Below are 21,536 nucleotides of genomic sequence, written 5' to 3'. Positions count from 1 at the left end.
CAAACAGACATGGCATGTTACAACAGGGTGATGCTGGAGGAGGTCACCCTAGACATGGCGGAGAGGGAGAGGGGCAATGCAACAGGGCACTGGCGACTTCTGACAGACAGCAAAGAGGGGAAGCCCCAGTCCTCAGGTTGAGGGGCATAAACAAAACCTCCTTACATGATTCCAGCGACACCCGACCGAAGCCAGTGGGTGTTGAACAGAACACATCAGACAGGGGAGGAATTCCTAACAGGAGGAATGAAAGGGCCAGATTTATTCTTTACTTAATGGAGTGGCAGGAGATGAGAAAGAAAAAGCCAGAGGGGCTGGGTCCCTGGGTCACAGAAAGTCCTGGCACAAGACCAAAGGCTTGGACCTTACCCTAAAGCTACTGTTTCCCAAAACGTGGCCGGGGCGGCTCCAATGACTTCGGAGGATACACAGAGAAACATATTTAGATAGGTACATATTTATTTAAAGAGTATCAGCAGTAAATACAACGAGCATATTGAACTTCTGATTTCACAGATATTACTGCGCAGGAAAAGGCTGAGAAAAAAGAGAACGATTTAAATCCTTTAAAGAACAATTCCAGTCGATTTAAAGACAGCTGTGGAGTGAAGAGCAGTACAGACAGGGCAGATGTGGGGATATCTGTGAAGGAAGGGTGTGAATGCCCGAAGCCTGAGCCGCACTGGGGAGGCGACAGCCAGGGCTCCAGCAGGGAGGAGGCCTGGCCAGATCTGTGGTGTAGAAAGATAGCTGTGGAGCCACGCAGGGAAGGTCAGGGAACGATAAAACTGACTGGAAACACAGGCTTTGTTGAGAAGGCTACAGCGGTGATCCAGCCAGGAGAGGATCAAGGCCAGAGCGCAGGCGTGCAGGGGGCATGGTGGAGAAGCTTGCCGTACATACTCCTCCAGGCACAGAATTAGTTCGAACCCATCTAGTGACAGTTACTAGCGACACCTGGCACTCAGGCTTTGTGCACATTTTCCTTCAAATTATAAATTTGGGCTGAATCAGATTTCTTCCTAAACTCAAAGGTCTTTATCATCAACACAGGCCCGTCTCAGGATTCACCCCAAGAGAAGCTCCTAATTCAAGTTACAGATCTCTGTTTACCAGATGAAGCTGCCATCTCTGAAAAAAGAAATGCACAGGTTCTTGGGAGGCAGCAAAGCCCTGCCGATTGTGGGAGAGGTCATAGCAGTAGCAACTAACTTCATTCAGTGCCTGGGCAGTAACCCCACGAGGTGGCCACTCCAATGGTCGCTCCTATTCAATAGAGGGAGACACAGGTGCTTACACAGGTTAACTTGCCCAAGGCCACACAGTATGTTATGTTAGAGGTGAACCAGGCCTCAACCTCAGATCAGCTCGTGGTCTCAACCTGCTTCACCACTTCCTTTATGGCGAGTCCCACGGCCCTGGTTTCACTAGTTAAGAAAAGCAGGTCGATGACAAAGCTGTAGGGTTGTGGGATATAAAACCTGGTAGAAAAAAAATCTGAGTTGATGCTTGGAACAAAACATTATTCTATTGTTCATACTTCAGGTGTATGAGCTTTAGGTATAATGACAATCTATCTTATCAAACAAGGCTACCAATTATGGTAGTATTTAATTTACTGTTGCTTTTTTACCCTTTTTTTTTTTTAAATTCTAGCTGTTAGGTAAAGTTTTTTAAAAAGTACACCTTTCTAAGTTAAAGACCTGAATTCCCAAATTGGTTCCACTTGCTACTAGCTGGAAGGCCTGGCTGGAGGTAGTGCAGGGCTCTCCGCAGCTGTTCCTTAGAGCAGTTAACACTAGCCTCAGAGCTGCCCTCCCTCCAGCCCTCCGTCTGCTCCTGCAGGCATTCAGGCTTGCAGTAACTAATAGTTAATCTCCCTGAGCTTCTGAAATGAAGATGAGAAAACATATATAGGCGTCTGAAGTATCAAATGTATAAGAAGTTCATTCTACTTTCACACAGATCCTTTAGAAAGTCCCTTCCGTGTGAGATGATCTAAAACTTGCTACCGTAAGAACCAACAAACTTGACCAAAATGACTCAGAAAGCAATTCTTGTTTTATCAAAAGTCACTTGATTGGTAAGAAAACAATTGCGGCTATCTACACAGAGCAAGAGATAACCTCCAAACCACCCACCTGATGTAGAAAGTATGAGCAGGAACCATTAATCAATCCATCAGCTATTACATTAGAAAAACAAACTTCAGAATACACTATGGCACAGAGAATGAGAAATAATGAAACAAGAGCAGAAGAAAGAATACGACCTGGCGAGTGCTGGCATATATATGTATGCAGCCCCACCGTCACTTACTTTGTTGATTATACATTAAAGGTAGTTCCATGCATTTCAGTCCAAAGCCTCCTCAGGCTCCATTCTGAACACAGACACAGAAGCCCAACAGGGCAAAGCACTCTTCACTACTGAGGTTGTTACTAGAAAACTACCACCTTTTAAAACCCACCTCCATGGCCTGACTTGAGATCCTTTTATGAAAAAGGTCACTTTCCTTGCCCTGAACAGTCCCTTCTGAATGCAATATTCTGCAACTCCAAATGAAACAAATGGTTGGTACTGATGCCCAGGTATAATTTCCATTCTTAAAGGGGCTCAGTGTGCCTATAAAAGAAAGCTTTATTTACATAGAACTAACTAAATATGCTTCTTCGTCTGGTTCACCAAAAATAACTGGGAAGTTCTTTGAGAATCACTGATCAAAACCACCAGTTACAGTTATAAAAAGGCTCACTCAAAAATAAGTAAAAACTAAACCTTTTTATTTAACACCGACACCGGAGACCCTTTGGCTGGTAGCCCAGAGCTTGGACTCAGCAGCAGATGCATTCTTTTTGGACTGAATACTACTTAAAAATTGGGGAGATATGACACACATAATTCATATTTTAGCTTTTTTTTTAAAAAAAAAAAAAGATGGGAAGACCTAGCAACACCAGGCTCACCTTCCCACCTAGCAACCATCGGCTGGAGCTAGCGCAGAGGTTCTCAGCAGCTGTCCCCCAGAGCCCGTAATGAACACTGGCCTCGGAGCTTCCCTCCCTCCAGTCCTTGTCTGGCTCCCGCAGGCATCTAGGCTTTCAAAAAGCACCGTTTCTGCATACTTACTCCCAAACACTGTGTGCAGCACCCATTGGCCAGGATGAATGGTCCTGCACTAGGCAAGGCTGACAAGTGCTGGCGCTCACTCCTCCATCGGAAGGTACAGCCACCACAGCGAAGAGCTCACTTATAAAGGGTGATTTTTTCACGAACTGAGGTCCCTCCAGCCACAGAGTCACTGATTAACTCAAGGCACCTGCCAACGCTGGTTAGTGAAGTTACGGAAGAGTGGCTGCCTAATGAGGTCCTTCTGGAAGGTAACGATGCATTTCTAGAACTTTAGGTTGATGGGAAAAATGTAAAACGACCAGGAAAAGCATGAAAAAAAGCAGTATCATGTCAAAACGTTTTAAAGTATTTAAATAAAAAAGAAGTGTGGCTATTTACATAAGTGACTAATAATCCTATACCTTATATTTGTTCAGTAGTTTTCCAAAACTTGTAAATTATGTTAAATACAAGGACAGAAAGATAATTCCTTTAGGGGTTACTTTGAAGGCCTTTTGTTTTATTTTTTCCTTTTTTAGTGACATGCCTTACAATATCATTATAAAATTATAGCATGACATAACGTGTGACACTTAAAAATAGGTTTTCAGAATACAGTTTGTATTCTGAGGTATACTAAGTTTGGCTAATTAGGCCTTCGTTGTTCCAGAAAGTATACTGGTTTGGGTTTGTTGTTGTTTTTTTAATATATTTTTATTTATTTCAGAGAGAAAGGGAGTGGGAGAGAAAGAGAAACATCAATGATGAGAGAGAATCATTAATCAGCTGCCTCCTGCACACTGCCCACTGGGGATGGAGCCTGCAACCCGGGCATGTGCCCCGACTGGGAATCGAACCATGACTGCCTGGTTCTTATGTTGATGAGCCACTGAGCCACACCAGCTGAACTAGAAAGTATACTGTTTTAAAGACTATTGAACACTATGGTCTTTTCAGCAATGACAGTCATCAAAGATTTCAACTTAGCCCTGATCCCATTAAAAGTCAGGTGACTTTTGATCAGCAAATTTAGAATTAACTATGGTTAAATTTTTCATACTAGGAAATTAGACCACTTTGTGATTCCTTTAATTCATTTTTTTTCCTCTAAGGATAATATTCTTAAGAGCATTTTGCTTAGTCTTTATGAGGGTCCTTAAGACTCAGATATCTGCCAATTGTAAAGTGAGTTTCACAGGATAATCAATTTTCTTTTTTTTAATATATTTTATTGATTTTTTACAGAGAGGAAGGGAGAGGGATAGAGAGTTAGAAACATCGATGGGAGAGAAAAATCGATCATCTGCCTCCTGCACACTCCCTACTGGGTATGTGCCTGCAACCAAGATACATGCTCTTGACCGGAATTAAACCTGGGACCCTTCAGTCCGCAGGCCAACGCTCTAGCCACTGGGCCAAACGGTTTAGGGCTCAATTTTCTTTTTTACTTCCTGTTACAAAAGTAATATATGCTCACTAAATGCATACAGATAGAATAATAACAGAGAAAGACACTCTTAACTAAAAGAAATTTATAAAATAGTGTGTATGTATGTATGCTTAATTATTGCATTAATCCATGCATAGAAAAAAGGCCAAGAGGATACAAAAATAAAAATATAGTTAGCTTTGAGTAACGAAAGTATGAGCTTTTAATTTCCCTTTTGCTTTTCTATATTTTTCTAAATATTATTTAAAGTCTATGCGTTATTTTAATTATAAGCTAAGTTATTTAAACATCTTTTTCTATTTGGACTTTAGGCTAATTTATTCATGCATCCATCCAACTAACATTTAAGAGTATATTACACAGTAAACCCTATGCTGTTTCTAGGACACAAATGTCCTAGGACTTGGTCCCTGCCCTCAGAAGGTTAAGGTCCAGTAGGAAAAAGCCACAAGAAGTCCACATTGTAAAAGAGCTTAGTAAGTGCTATGACAGAGGTGGTACAGTAGAGGGACATCTAACCCAGACTGGGAAAGCTTCTTAGAGGAGATATTTGAACATGTGCCATTAAGTGAGGTGGGGAAAGAAGGGAGTCAGGCATTTCAAGCAAACATCAATAAGTCTGATTCACATTTCTTAACGTCAACACATAGCTAGTTATCCACGGAAGGGCCAAAATGGGAGCAAGAGATCCTAGAGATGTTAAATGGATAAAATTAGCTAGATGAGGTGAATGACCGATGTGGGGAGATGACTGCGAAGCAAGCTCATGCCCACATTCTGGCCCTGGGGACTGAATGGCTCTATGACGGAGAACACAGGAGGCAGGAGTTCTGGGGCCAGTGGCAGGGACAGAGATGGAAATTAGGAACCCAATTTGGGGCATGATCTGTCTTGTGTTTGTTCCATCTGTGGATGATCCCCAAATTGAAGGCTACTAGATATATATGTGTTTGGAGCACAGTACAAAGTTCTAAGATAGTTTTAAATAATGGGCATATAAGAATTAATTAGGTGCAGGCAACTGTGTATATTGAGAAAGAGAGAGGGCCATGTAAAGGGTAACATTTAATGAAGAAACAGAGGAAGAAAAGACGGGGAAGGGATGTTAGAAGGAAAGAGGATGTCAATTGGGGGATGGTCAATGATGTCAAATGCTACAGAGGGTTCATGTAAAACAAGAACAAAATAATGCCCCTTTGTGTATCACCTTATGGAGAATGACTAAGAGATTATAACCCACATCCAAAGCAGCAGGATGTTTGAAGGACCTGAGGACTCTGTATGTTTACAGGCTCCTAATATGACTTTATTACGAAGCTAAGTTTGCATTCCATTGATTTAAGCCATGAATTCTTTGTTAACTCCATACATTTTCATATTTGTGAAACAGAACAGATTTCTCCACAGGAGTTAGTCCACATGTTTCAGAATTTAGAAACTGAGATCAATTGCGACTATGAGGGGGGGAAAGTGCCAGACTTTGACGCCTCCCCCAGTGCCTCTGTGCCTGTGGGTTGCTCACCAGACAAGTACAGGTTGGGAGAAGACTGTAATTGCCAGTGTAGGGAGAGATCATTGCAGAGGGTATTGTTTTGGGAAACAAGAATCTACACCGGTAGAGAAGAGAGAGGAACCACTGGACTTTAGGAAATAGTATTTGAAAAATGTGCCCGTCTACAAAGGTCCTACACTTGTTGGGTAAAACTCATAAAGTGACTAATCTCAATAAAACTGCAGATTCAGGCAAATCAAGAAAAGGCTAGAAATGTAGGCCAGTGTGCAAAGGGCTGTAAGAGCAAACGAGGGGTTTAAACTTTAATCCTGAAGGCTGAAGATATTTTTTTGTGGCAATGTGACAAGATCAAAATACCTTTCTACAAGGTTTTTGCGGCCATAAGGTACAAAACAGATTTTAAGTGGAGGAACTAATGAATAGGAAACTGCATTTCAGGTACATGGTGCTGTGTTCATAAGAGTCATGTAAAATAAGGTAACTGGATCTTGTGATACTAGCTCCAGAGAACAAAATTTTGGCCAGATAACCGCTGTAAAGCACATAAAAGTTCATTCTAATAACGAGCCCATGCTAGAACCAGCCTGCAACTAAGTTAAAAATCTGCTATCAGAAAAAGGACATTTTAGTCAAGCTCTTTGTTTCCATATGATTCTGAGTAGATCACTCTCCATTCAATTAATGAGCATACATGGGGTGTCACCCATCAAATGTCAGTCACTTCCTCTGCCCATAATCCCTGAAACACACTTAGCGAGAAAAATCCAAGGAGATGAATAAGTTTGGGGATACTGCAAATTTCCATTCCCTCATTAACCAAGAAAATGACTTTGAGTGTATGAAGAATCCCTTTCCCACTCCATTGTCAGCCTAAATAAAAAGTGTAATTAACAGCTTCAACTGCCTGCGCATACACACTGCAGGAAGTACTGCTACTGCTCACAAATTGGATCTGAAAAAATACAGGGTTTGGCAAAAAAGAGGTTTACCCTGTGAATACACAAAACAATGTATTCTTTTTTTTTTTTTTTCAAATTTGTGCAATTATTATAAATTTTGACAAACCAAGAACATTTAAAAGAAAGTTGAAATTATAGGCAGTTTAAAGAATATTTAACTTTTAAAAAAGTTTTATGGAATATGAGCACTGTAGGTAGGGGAAGGCAATAAATGCAAAGGCTCTTCAGTTTTCTCATAATAGGTACAAAATCAAGATTTTATAAGAACATTGAAATCTCATGCCAAAGATGTTTCTGAGTATGAAAGGAATGCTTTAGATATTAAAAAAAATATGACATTATTTTTACATATTTACAGATTTTACAAATGTGTATCTCTATAATTATTTCTTTCTAGACCTATCCATATTTTGAATACTAGGCAATGAGGAAAATTATTTCAAATTAAAAAATATATATCTAATTTATGTTTAAAGTACAGATAAATGGCTAGAATCTCTAGAAATGGTTACATTGGGGGATTAATAAGTCATTACAATAAAACAATGTATTCTTGTATAATTTATTATTATACAACTGTAAACCTACTTTTGCCTACCCCTGTATATATATACAATATGGACAGCACCTTTCAAAAGGATAGATACTTGTGGGCTCATGGGTACATTACTCATTTTAATTTTGGGAAAGCATAAAAAAACCCAACTATTTAAAAGTGCTTGGCAACTTCAATTATTCTTGACATGTAAAGAAATATCATGCTTGCTAAAACAATAAATTTAACATATATTTATTCTAAATGTGGACAGGTAAAAAATATAACTATCCTTTATAAATCAAAGGGCTTGATGATCTTAATTAGAAGATGATTAGAGAAACATGGCATTTTAGAATTTTTAAGAATTAAATATATACAGGGTATCCCCCCCAAAATGTATCCAGATAAAAGCCCTTAAGACAGAGATCCTACATGTTCTCTCTTTCCCTCCCTCCCCTTCTCCTCCTCTTCCTTCTTCTTCTTTCTCTCTCTCTCTCTCTCCCCTGCGCCCCCCCCCCCCCCGCCCCCAAGCAAGCTCCAAGGTCTCTTCTTTTGCCTCTATAACTCATTTCCTAAGCCCATTTCTTCTTCGGCTTACTTCTTCTGCCTCTATGACTTTCTAAATAAACTTTCTCTTATGGTTTGAGTCTTGGATCTGAATTATTTCTTAGCCAGAACCCAAGTACTGAGGTTGCAGAACCCATGTCCAACACCTGGTGCTGTTCCACAGCCAATATAGGGGCTTTCTCCAGAGCCACTACTAGGGTGATTCTTCTTCACTCTGCTACTAACACTCCAGTGCATGCAAGGATCCATTAAGTAGGAAGGCAAGGAGAAACACTCAGTTTCAAGTAGCAAGGGAATCCAGAAATCATCATCAGAGTAAGAAAATCACTGCATGCCACTTCTTGGCTCCTTAAGGACTTTGTTAAGTCTTAAGTCCTGAAGAAGTTCATAAATCAAAAATAAAAATAATCTTCTTACTATGTACTTGGAGTTCTGGGTGGGAATTAACTACAGGATTTCTCCATCTTTTCCAGTCTTAAATTACAATGTGGCTTCCTTTAGGGTAGGTAGAATTGGAAATTCATAAAGGAGCAATTAAAACAAAAATTTCCAAACATCTACACAAAGAACCCATCATTAACACAGTGAGATATAATGCCCCCCAGACAATCTTTGGTTAATTAATAGTTGGTTCAAGAAAGAAAATGAAGTGTTGCCAAGTCATTTGCTAGCCAAATAAGTCAAGGACAGGATAAAATACGGTATAATAGAATTTAACAAGTGACCTACTTTAAAAAGCTCACCAAAACCACTTGCATGAAAGGTCAAAGAGAAATACTACTTCAGCATTACAGACTTCTGGGTTAAGGAATGACCATAGAATTAACTACATGTGTGAGATTGCTCTAATTATTCTAGAAGAGTCCCCTTCCTATAATACATTTTCCCAGAGAGAAAGTGGCATATATGATACGTAGTTTCTCTGATAGACCCCGGAAGTTCACGTGGCTGAGAGTTTCAGTGCTCTGTTTTCTAGACCTAAAAAATCAGGAATTGGCTTAAATCTCTAAGGTACTATCTAGCTGTGACACTTGATTTTCAAACACTGATTTTAACAGGGCTTCACACATTTACACTGCTTCTGTTGAAACATTTAAAATAACAACAAAGGACACATTTTCTTTTTATCTTCACAGTATCCCTGTTTAATAGTTTCAATGAGATACTGTGGGAACTGCAGGCATAGGTAGAGGAGTATATTATATAAATATAAAACAAATTGTTTAATGTTCATGTTAATGTGGGTTTGTGTCTAAGACAGCAAGAAGATATTCCAGAATTCATTAATTAAAATCCTATCAATTTTTCCAAACACTTTAATCCTATTTATTTTCCAGATTAAATTATAACTTATTAAAATGAGGCAATTCCTGATGAGAATTCTCATTCTGAGTTCTAATCAGCTCGAAAGTGTACCCTTGCTTGGAAATTAATTTTGCTTTATGAGCAATTCAGGCTCAAGGAAGCCTGCCGAGTATGTGTGTTCTTGGCAGGTGTGTGCCAAAATGTCTGCCCAGATGATGAGGTTGGATGAATAATTAGGAAAAAGAAATATGTGCGGGTTTAACAGTTTTAAAAACCAACTGCAAGGCCTTTATAAAGACATTTTTATTCTACCACATATACAAAGGGAGAATCGTTTTTTCTAAAAATAATGTTTCCTATTTTTATTATAAAAATATGTTCGGCGATGCACCGCTGAAGAATTCCTATGCCACTACCTGCCATTCTGGACTGTGACACAATCAATAACATTTCTTCTTTGGCAATTTATAATATAAACCTCTATGGAGGGTGCATTCCCTCGACCCATCCACGCGATTTCATGTCACATTTCTCCAGCTGCTGAGTCACAGACACGCCCTCCACAGGCCAAAGCAATCCTCAGTTCCCCAGAATAACGAGCACTTTAAAAATTACACTCAGGCCTCTCTACAGCACTTAGAGGGGTGTGGATCTGCTCCATGGAATTCCTTTCTTCTCAGCGGAAGAACGCTTCCAATTACCAGCACTTGAGAATATCTACTAGTAACTCTTCCTTCATTTAAAATTCAACTGCTTAGAAAGTTATGAAAGTGGTTCTGCACGCAGTTCTATGAAGGCCTGTAGCAGAAAGCTACACTCAAATAATATTCTGGAAATTCTAAAATGTACAAGAGAAAGCTCTTATTTAAGAATAAAAATGAAGTATTTTAAGATTAAGTTAAATAAAAAACACCTTACGATGCAATCAGGATCTGACCGACCAGCAGATTTTCCATGCTGCCCACACTCACCTCTCCCGAGGAACAGCGAACCAGTACTCGGGCTGCTTCCTTCGCTTGCCGTACTGCTGGACCATGGCTGCCGTGTGTGTGGCAAAAGATTTCCTCATCGGTTTTCCCACTTTAATGCACAGAAACATGGGTGGAGTCTTGCTTTTCTCTTCTTTTGAAGGAAGTATATCTGAATCACACATGCAAAATATCTTCCTCAATACTGACAACATTGGTGGCAGCAAAACCTTTCAACTTACAAAGAATAGCGTTTAATCCCCTCACAGTGATGAAAAGTCAAAACATATGGCGGAGACATCACAGGTCATCATCACATTGGGACTAATTAAATTGTCAGAGGACAAAAGGAGCTTCTTGAGCACGAAAGGAGAAAGCTTTGGACATTTCAGCTCGGTCTACATCGCATGAGATGCTATGTACTGTGAATAAGCATAAAAACCAACATAACACCAACCAGTGGACAACTGTGACAAGACACAATACTTTTTTTAAAATATATATTTTTTATTGATTTCAGAGAGGAAAGGAGAGGGAGAAAGAGATAGAAACATCAATGATGAGAGAGAACCACTGATTGGCTGCCTCCTGCATGCCCCCCACTGGAGATCGAGCCCCCAACCCACAACCCGGGCATGTGCCCTGAACGGGAATCGAACTGTGACCTCCTGGTTCACAGTTCGTCACTCAACCACTGAGCCATGCCGGCCAGGCAAAAACACAAGAATGATACTGAGGACCCAGTCACACCATAATGCAACAGTTTAGAACTATCTTCAAAAATATTTTAAACTCCTTTAGATTTAGAAATTCAATGTCAAGAAGGAAATTTATTTGAAAGATTAAAAAAAAAGCAAACTACTTTTGAAACAGAAATCTGCCCTATTTAAAGTTCCAAATTAGACAGCATATATTGCTAATTTTCCCAAGTATTAATTTATCAGTAAAGATATGCTCTATTGAGAAAACACTGCTCTCAAATGATTGTACTACTTGTGCATGTGCTTATTTAAGGAAGGCCGACTCCACAACAGAACAGAAAGACAGCAAACGGAAGTGGCTTACCTTCAATAGGTACCTGAATCCTCTTTAACAGCCATAACTCGATTTCAGACTTATTATCCATTTGTGCGCCCTGGCAGCTTTTGTCCAGGGTAGACTCCAAAGAGTTTCCTAGAGACTCTTTACTCCTATCTTCTTCTGTAGAAGAGCCCAGCTGTAGGGGATGGGGCGCTTGCTCCTTCACCCAGTTTTTATCTGGCTCTTTATTGCCCTCCGTTGGGGGCTCACCGGCCTGGGGAAGAGACCTACTGAGAGTGATGTCTATTCCCCCTGGCTCAGTCCTTTTGCCATCACTTAATTCTGCCTTCTGCAAGTTATCAGGTGACCCTTCTTTGTTCTTATTAAGGTAGTATTCGATGAGTTTAACTTTATCTAGATCTTCATGTATGTTCAATGTGTTCTCCACCTGGCTTTCAGGAGAACCAGACTGCTTGTCCACCTCGGGCATTTTATCTTGTTTCTCACAGGTTTCTAAATCTAGGGCCCTCTTCAGTTCAGCATCACTCTCTGTTCTTGAAAAGCTCAGGGCTGACTGCGCCTGCATGTCCGTAGCAGAACTGATGACCTGTGACTCCGCCTTCCCCTGCTCCTCTGGGTCGAGAGAAAGGCACTCCTTTGGGGTATCTCTTTTGTCCATCCCACTATCATTTTGCGAAGGCAGTTCATCCAAGTCAACGAAGTCATCTTCTTCTCCTAAAGGGGAATTTTCTTTGGCGATAGACTTAAATTCAGTAGGAGGGTCAGGAGGCTGCTTGCTGACTTGAGTTGCTGTGGGAGATCCCTTGGTTGCCACCACAGAGGATTCCAGGTTCTTTAGCTGTCCTGGCCCAGAGCTGTCTGAGGGCTTCGTGTGTGTGTATTCTGTTGGTTTCTCCAAAGGCCTTGTGGATTTGGAATCTGAAGTAATGGTTCTCTCTCCACTGTGCGGCCGTTTTTCCTTGCTGAGGGATTTAAACTTACTAAAGGGGTTGATATCCTTTTCCGAAGCCAGGTCTTCCCATTCTCCAGGCCTGTACAGAGGACAAAGATCCTGAGGTAGGTCACTGTTGAGGGAAAAATGGTGGGTGCACATGGAATGTTAAAAGCAAAACAAAAACAAAATGGAGGAAAAGCAAAAACCAAAACAAAACCCCAGCTGAAAACCAAAACATAAATAGACGGCAACTTAAATATGTTTAAATGATTTCAGAATAAGAAAATGAAATTTAAAAATTAACTTCAAAATGAAACATAAGAAGTAGCAAAACAAAGAACCATGGAAGCTGCATATCCTGCTAGCAGACATGGAGGGTTTTGGAGTCAATAATAAGCATGGAGATGTCTCCCACCAGACTTCCAATGGTGAAATAATGCTTCTGATTTTCATGAAGGAGAGGAAAGGTTTTAGAACTATGACTAAACTTCCTTAAATATTTAAAACTTTTCCTTTTTATAAAATAGTACATAAACCAACTACATTAATTCTGAATGGTTCCTTTTGAGTAGCTATACATTTAACCATCCTATAAAGTGGCTGACCCTGAACCCTAATTTTGGGTTTCATGGCTTAGGATCTAATGCTTCCAAAAACAGACATCCTTCTATTCCCAAGGGAACAAGAGGAAGCTTCCACTATTAGCGTGAATATATAGTACCTGTTCCATTTTATAACTTAAAATTTTATAGAAAAGTAAATAAACCAAATAAACTCTTACTTAGAATACTTAGTTTACATTTCTTAGCTAAGCTTGAATTTCTTAACTCTTATTTTATAACCGTTAGCATCCTATTTTATGGTAATGGGCAGTTGGTTTATGAGCTGAAACTTACTGTCCTGGGCTGCAGTCAATTTATTTTTCCTTACTACCCAGTTTGAGTTATACAAAAATATTGATTAAATATGTTTTCCAAAATTTAAAATAATTGTTTAAAAAAAACCCACACGTTAATCTATGACTGGAAATATATTGAGTAACCTATGTGTCTCAAGTAGGTTTTCACTTACCTTAGTGTTAAAACACAGAGATATAAAAACCTTTTCTAAAAATAACATTTTCAGATTTCGGAAATCATTTTATTTTCTAAAAAGGCTAGATCACATTCAGGTAATTCTTTATTATTCTGGCTTTGAAATAATTGTAACAATAAAACAACCAAGGACCACGAAGTTCTCAAGTTACAAGACTGTCTCCCCAGTTATTTAATAAATCACTTGCACGGAACATCCATGCTTTTTCCAATAGAAAATAAGAGCCTATATAATTGCTAGACTCTGACAAATGCTTTAAAGAGCCTCTCTAATTCACTTCAATTCAATAAGCATTCGCTGAGTTCCTAAGTGCCACATTCTAAAAAATGACTGACAATGTCTGTTCCGCAGGAACCTGCATACACAGAAATGTGCCGCCAACACTAGCATTCAGATGTTAAAGATGCTTCAATCCTCGAGTCAAACAAATGTGTAATGTGGTACCCTTTCCATATTAGGACCAAAATTTAATTTTTCATATTAAAGGCTACAGGAAGTCCTACAACAAAGAAACCCACCTCTTCACATACTTGGTGTATAAGCAAAACTTTCCTCCATTATCATCCAAACCGCTTTCTCATCGCTTCCTTATTTACCTAGCTTGACCCCCAGAAAGAATACGTTTGACTGCACTCTAATCAGCCTCCAGTACTACCTTTTTTGTCTACCCCTCCCTTCTTGTTCTTCTACCTATTCCAAGCTGAGATTAATTTAGGCATCTCTTTTTTTTTTGTTTTGTTTGTGTTTTTTGGTTTTTTTTGCACTGCAGCTGCCAAGCACTGCTGGGGCAAAGTACATAGTTGTGTCAACCAAATCTGCTTTTGATTAATGTTTTCTAGACTCAGCCAGGAACCTAATGATGATCAATAATCCTTTCAGTTGTTCCTATTTTCGGTGGCAGCTGGAGTTGCAAAATGTCCTACACAAAAAATACAAAGCCCTAAAGGTGAGGATGGAGAGATTTTACACACACACACTTAAAAACTATTTGCACACTGCAGCTAATTTATAGTTGTTTTACCAGGCAATTTTTAGCAATAATAAAATTTTAAGCTATTTTAAACTTTTAAACAAGTGATGGAATTCTGAGCCAATAATACTAAGTTCATTTCACACTGATTCCACTCATACAACCTATTTTGCTCATTGTTCATTAGACTGAAATGTCTTTATATAACTGCCTCCAAGGCAGGAATCAATGTACAACTCGGAAATAATTTCAGCACATTAGCAGCCAATTCTTAACTCTTCTCTCTCCCCAGCTATGGCATTAGCCCTGTATCCTGGATCATCAAACACAATCTCACAAGGAGAGAAATCTTTCTGTAACGATGTACCTTCCCTTTCTATTATTAGTGCACAAATCTCCACCTTCAAATTCACCTCCACACAATCTCTTGCTCCTGCCAATGCTCTCACCTTTTAATTGCATTTAATTCTCCCAAGAACCTCTGCCCCCTGTTTTTTCCTGATAAACAAGAAATGTCTCTTACGATGGCAAGGCATCTTTGATCTTCATGTGGGAAATGTCATTGTAGAGAGCAATGGAAACCACCTCTTCCATGGGGCAAATGAGGCCATACTCCTCACACCCATTTTCAATGACCAGGGGGTCGGACTTGTGAGGATCAAACATGATGTTGTTAGGAGTGACAATCATGACACCTCCGACCACACCCTGCAGGACAAATGAACAGGACAGAATCATTACAGGCATAAATGCAACCGTCACAGGAGCTTTAATGAACTCATGCTGTCATTTCATTGACTTTGGTGAACCACAGAATCCTACATGACAATCATGTCCCCTTTAAGAGGGCTGGAGAAACAGGCTGGAGAAATGCAGTGTTGGGTCCTGTGTGGTGAGGCAGAGAAAACCTGTGGCAACCAACCGAGCCTGGTTCTGGTGCAGCTGCTACAGTAGTATAATTGTGGTGGGATCTTGGGTTACACATATAAGTTTCAGGTTCCCCAATTCCTGTCTGTAAAATGAGAGGGGCTGTCCCAGATGCGTTCCCGATGGGGAACCGGGTGCTTTACAATTCACTCAGCACGTATTCGCCATGTGTCCAACAAGTGTATGGTACTGTGCTAAAGGAGCAGCTGTCTCCGAGTCACGGTGCCAAGAACAGTCCTAGTTTTTCTCTCTAAAATGTTTAGAAAGCCTACATCCAGGAAAATTTGACACAAACAGGAATATAAAAGTTTTGCAGAAGTGCATATAGCTGAACTATGGAAATTCAAAGCAAAAACCAACAGTTTTGTGGGAACCTAAAAGTCTGAAGCTTGGTCAGTTTATATTATAGACCTGGATGGCCACAGGGATATTATCCACCAAAGAGAGGAGGATACAGATGACTCCCTTTAGGAAAATAACTTACTTTGTACTCTTAATGACTGCAGTAATAATCTTTGCAAAAAGTTGTGCATCTCAAGCATTACTTGTTCTTGACTGAAAAGGTTGTAAGTCTATATCAATACCGCATTTTCCTGTTGTGTGGAACCTACCATAACATCTCTACCATGAGGATAAGAATTCCATTTTATCAACATAACCGTTTTTTCAGAGGCTTACTGAAGTTAGATTTGCTCTTTGTATATAAAAAAAACCCCAAACACCAAAAAACTAAACACACGACAGCAGACATTTTAATACCAGCATCTCCAGCAGAAGGGTGGAGAACTCACCATTTTCCAGGTTAGACACTAAACTCTTCACATGAATTTTCCCTTTTAATTGCAATACCCCACTAATTAAATTTTATTACTGTTCCTATTTTATAAATGAGGAAAATGGAAGCTCAAGAAATTTAAACACTGTGCCCATGGTCTCAGAGCTAATGGGTGGCAGAGTTGGAACTTACATTCAATGGGTCTGACTCCATCATTTGCTGTTAAACATATACCACACTATCTCCCTAACAATTCCTAGGCCAAGAACTGAAAATAAAATGCTGAATCCAGGGTCACAAAGAAGCATATTTCCATTCACTGATTACATTTCCCTCAACAAGTAAAAGGCCAGGCATTCAACTGGGGAAAACTAATGGGCATTTGTGAAATCTTATGCTGAAACGGGTGAGATAGCTTAAGGCAGCCTGCCTTCAGTAATTTAACAGCTAGCTTAGTTTTCCATAGATTCCAAGAAAAGGAAACAAGTTACACTGCCACATACCTTTCCATCGGTGAAGTATCGACAATTCATTTTTAAAAACTTTACCACACCAGGCTCATCTTCTTCAGAAGTAGAAGATAAGACTCTTTCAATGGGTTTTATGGCCTTTCTTGCTAAGTCAGCATCCTTTAGAAAGCAAAAATTTCCAAAATCAAATAGAAGCCATTTCTCAAAACAGATTACTTATATAAATCAACATAACTTCCCTGTAAGTAACCTGCTTCTATTTAACTTAAACATAAATAAGGCAAATGTCTTTTGTCATTCAAAAATATAACAAGTATGCAAATCAAACTGAAAATTTGTAAAAAGTGCTTATCTATGAACCCCTAAAAAATGACTCGTCCAATATCTTAGAAAATAACCTAAATAAAAGAATTCACATTTGACTCATGGTTCAATCTCTTTAGAAAAAGGAATAAAAGTAGTACAAACTACCGGTTTTGGTGAGACTTTAACTTCATAACTATGTAAACAAGGCCTGCGTTTTGCCTTTGAGACTTTAAATGTGAACAGGTTTCTTCTGGATAAAATGCATTCTCTCAATTAAGAACAAGTTACACTTAACTCCACTCCTCTGGGGAAAATTTAAGTTGAAATCTTGAGAAAAAGAATATGGAACATATAGGGTGTCCCCCAAAAATGTATACACTCTTTAACGGCCGCTAACTCACTTCATTTTCGCTCCTTTTCAGGTTTAAATGATTTGAAATAATGCGTGAAGCCCGTCTAAGCTTTGAACAAAGAAAATTTTATCCTAAAGTGCCACTAGACTTTTTTTTTAATGGGGACACATAAAAATTAAAGTTTACGGTACAAAACCAGCAACAGTCAATAAATTGCAGGTGCACAAATACCGAACGAAATGATTCTTGATAATTTGCAATTCCATTGCTTCGCGTTATCAGCAGTGCGTGGACCAGAACGGTCTTCAATTTGAAAACAGGCATTGACAAAATAAAGTATTCATTTCTGCAGATTCTTTTAAATTTTGAAAATGAACTGTATGTTAATAAACACTGACTTTATAATAATACAAAGTGTGTTTACATTTTTGGGGACACCCTGTATAGTCTATATTTATAAGTTCATACACAAATATGCACTTCAGTACATGAATGACATACATACAGGTAGTTTGTCGTATTCTGCATCTGATGATGAAGGAGAGATAGTAGCACCAGGACTGGATGAGGATAACTTTAAGGTCCTAGAGGGAAAGTCGGCATCTGGCACAAAGAGAACCTGAGAATGGGAAAGAAAACCAAGGTGAGTACCGAGAATCAGGCAAACCCCAGGCGACGTTTAGAGCAGGTACTCGCCACACAGTATCCTGTGAAGTGCACGACTAAGACCTAGCTGGCTTTCACCGAACTCATAAGCAGCTTGAGGTCTTCAGACTAACCCGTGAAACAGTATGCAGCAATATGAACGTGTGCAGTGCAAAGAGTACCGAACACGCCTACAGACACTACGGAAGCTCACATGGTGGAGAGCAACGTGGGTGAGTTTTCTGCACAAGCCATGTGAAGCAAGCGGGTCCAATGAAGCCTGGAAAACACAGTACATAGCAGAACACGGTATGCTTCTAAACATAACACCTGTGTTAGGAAGAGATGAAAACAAGTCCAGATTTGCTAAGTCCAAGCAGGCCCTGAGTGATAATGTAGTGAGGTCCTTTTATGATAAACTATACCATGTGTTATCAATAATCTCAATACTTTCCCTTCCATCACTGTCTCGATTACCTAGAAACAAAAATAAAAATCTGGTTCCGAAATGTTATTATGATCTTGTCATTCAAAACTCTTTTAATGAGACATGGTACCTTTTGGTCTACCAGGTGTACCGGTTAATAATGTGGATTTTGTAACCAATGAAAACACGATAATTTCAAGAGAAACATCAAAAGTGCTTTCTTCAAAGTAATGTCCATCGCTAACTACACATTTCCCCCATCTTTCAGGTAATTTGTGGATACCGTCCCAATAGAACTTTTCTTGTTTTGAGGCAAACCATTCAGAGACCCAATTTTCCACTTCTTCCTACATTTTGAAGTGCTGCTCAGAAAGTGCATGTGCCATCGATCGGAACAAGTGATAATCTGAAGGAGCAAGGTCTGGTGAATACGGCGGGTGGGTTAATACTAGTAGAGTGCCTATTCCTGGTATTGTCATCCTTACAGTAGGCATATTTCAATAGTCCTTATACCCCTTGTTGCCTACTGGACCTTAATCAAGTACCAATAAACTATCTGTTTATGGACAGAGTAAAAGAATAGTGACTCAGCCTGAGTTTTTTACTGTGCTCTAGTAAACTCTAGCCTTGAATTAGTAAATACATGCCCCGAGGGTCTCTCCTATGGGTCAGTTATATAAGGAAAAGGGTTCCTGGACCCAATTCAATGTGGAGGGCAGGGGTCTCCACCAACAATTTTCAGACACCATCAGAGTTCCAAGAATTCAACTCAATTCTGACACTATCTACCCAGAAATAGCATCAGGTTACGGGTTCAGCCCTGCAAGACTGCACACCCTCCTCACACACACACACACACACACACACACTTCAGATACCAGCCGCATGCTTCTGACCAACTGGAGGTTCCAATGAGCCCCTCCGACTCAGGTTGCCAATTGCAAATCCAGGTTGTCATCTATACTTCTGAGCAACTGGCTATAAATCAGAGGTTCCTACAACCCCTCCTTGGGTTCCATTATTCTGCCAAAACAGCTCACAGAACTCACAGAAACATGTAACTTACTAGGTCACTAGTTTAAGGAGACAATTCATGGAAGTTGTGACTCGGGAACAGCCACCTGGAAGAGATGCATAGGGCAAGGTAGGGGGGAAGGGAAGGAAGCTTCCATACCCTCTATAAGCTCACCACTCTCCCCAAATCTCCACATGTTCATCACCCTGGAAGCTCTCCTAAGCCTGTCATCTTGGGTTGTTATGGAGGCTTCATTACACAGTCATTCATGATTGACCAGATCACTCACTGTCTATTGGTGATTGATTCAATGGCCAGCACCTCTCCTCTCCCTGGAGGTAGGGGTGGGGGTATGGGGGGAACAATCAATTGAAAGTTTCAACCCTCTAATAACATGATTGTCTCCTGGCAACCAGCTGCCATCCTTAGGTGCTTCCAAAAGTCACCTCAAAACAAAACAAAAGACACCCTCATCACTCAAAACACTTGGGAAATTCCAAGGATTTTAGGAGCTGTGAACCAGGAATTGTGGAAGACCAAATACAGAGGTGGGCAAAGGTAGGTTAATAATAATAAGGATAATAATAATAATAAATACAATAATAAGTAAATAACAAAAAAGTAAACTCACAATTGCCCTGTATATATGAGAAATATATATATTTTTTGGTCATTCTTATAAACTACAATAATGTACACACTATGTAGCAATAACCCATTAATTTTCCTAGAGGTGTAAATTTATTAAGTTTTTAAAAGTTCTAATGCATATTTCCACTCAACTAGCTGGTACTGGCAGTACCCTAATTTCCCTTTTGACAAGGACATAAATACCAAAAGCACAACAGTTCAAATTGGCCAACGATGGCCTGTTGGCTTCATGTGCTTCCGCCATTGCCTGAATGAAGTTCTACTTAAATCTGTCCTGAAAGAACAAAATGTCACTATAACGCAGAGATGCGGGAAGATGCTCTAGTAAGTCAGCAATGAAACCAGAATGTGCTCATGGCAACCAAGCAGGTCTATGGATGGGACTGAAAACCTGGCCTCAGCTCGGATCTGCCAATGACTGGGTCAATTACACTTACTGTCTAAATAGAGTTTTCAAATAGAAATACAAGAATATCTTATCACGTAGAAAATATTTTTAAAATTTTGCGGGATTAATCAAGAATGGCACAATTGTACAATTTGTCAGTTTCATCTAGTTTAACAAAGAGAGTACTAACATTCTGAAAAAATTTTCTGTGGCCTTTTCTTGATGGTCCTGCTGAATGAATGTCTCTGCCTTTGGCTAGATTGACTATTTTTGTCAAAAGGGTATTAAATCAAAACAAAAATGACAAAAAATTATGCCTAATTTAAAATAAAATGATGGCCATAATATATCCCAGGAGTGGACTAAACTAAAACTTGCAATTCTAAATTAAACATTCTAAGAATATCTGTGTGATATTCTACAGGAAAAACTTTTTTTGATGCTCTAGGAGGGGGAAATCTATAATATAAACTAGTAATAGTTAAGGAAACTGTGTTAATTATTTGCAAAGCATTCGTCTCTGAACAGTTCATAAGTACTGCTTTCAGAATTCTTGGACCTAAAGGAAAGACTCAACCAAATTCTCATTATCATTGATGATAACCCTGTGACACTAATAGGCAGGCATTAAAAATGGCAATAAAAGATAAATGTAAAATTTTGAAAGTAATATGCAACAAGAAAATCATTACCTGGCCTGGAACAATAGTATGTGTGAAAAGTTTATTCATTTCCACTAGTTTATTGGGAGTGATGTTAAATTTCAGTGCTATGGAGTTTAGGGTGTCCTGGCTTCCAGCCTAGAATAATCCAACAGACAAGATTCAATATATACAGCAAAACAGAAATACTTCCTTTTGATAGACAACAATCTATTTGTGATAAGAATGAATAAAAATTAATAAATACATCTAGACATATTACGAAAAAGAATGAATACATTCTCAATTCTTATTTATTTATTTATTTATTTATTTATTTATTTATTTATTTTTGTTAATCCTCACCCAAGGATATTTTTTCCACTGAATTTTAGAGAGTGGGAGGGAGGGGGAAAGACCCAGAGAGAGAAACATCGGTGTGAAAGAGACACATTGGTTGGTTGCCTCCCACATTCGCCCCCACCAG

At 39.3% G+C, this 21,536-nt stretch overlaps 1 protein-coding gene across 4 annotated transcripts in view; it reads right to left on the bottom strand.

Annotated features, from left to right (window-relative positions):
- NCOA7 (nuclear receptor coactivator 7) overlaps nucleotides 1-21,536 on the bottom strand; it is a gene marked incomplete at its 5' end in the record, with an annotated part of 115,838 nt that overhangs the window by 18,130 nt on the left and 76,172 nt on the right. For 2 of the 4 annotated variants that reach the window (XM_080666966.1, XM_080666965.1), the window contains 6 exons: nucleotides 10,415-10,583; nucleotides 11,477-12,516; nucleotides 14,975-15,159; nucleotides 16,657-16,782; nucleotides 17,788-17,901; nucleotides 21,101-21,208. In XM_080666966.1, coding sequence (XP_080523092.1) covers nucleotides 10,415-10,583; nucleotides 11,477-12,516; nucleotides 14,975-15,159; nucleotides 16,657-16,782; nucleotides 17,788-17,901; nucleotides 21,101-21,208 — 1,742 coding nt within the window. The remainder of the gene's footprint in view (nucleotides 1-10,414; nucleotides 10,584-11,476; nucleotides 12,517-14,974; nucleotides 15,160-16,656; nucleotides 16,783-17,787; nucleotides 17,902-21,100; nucleotides 21,209-21,536) is intronic. The other 2 variants (XM_080666968.1, XM_080666967.1) reach the window with 1 other exon arrangement.

Source organism: Plecotus auritus, assembly GCF_963455305.1.
Source record: "Plecotus auritus genome assembly, chromosome: 4".
In the NCBI taxonomy this organism is placed as follows: domain Eukaryota; kingdom Metazoa; phylum Chordata; class Mammalia; order Chiroptera; family Vespertilionidae; genus Plecotus; species Plecotus auritus.
This window is presented reverse-complemented; position numbering and strand designations above follow the sequence as displayed.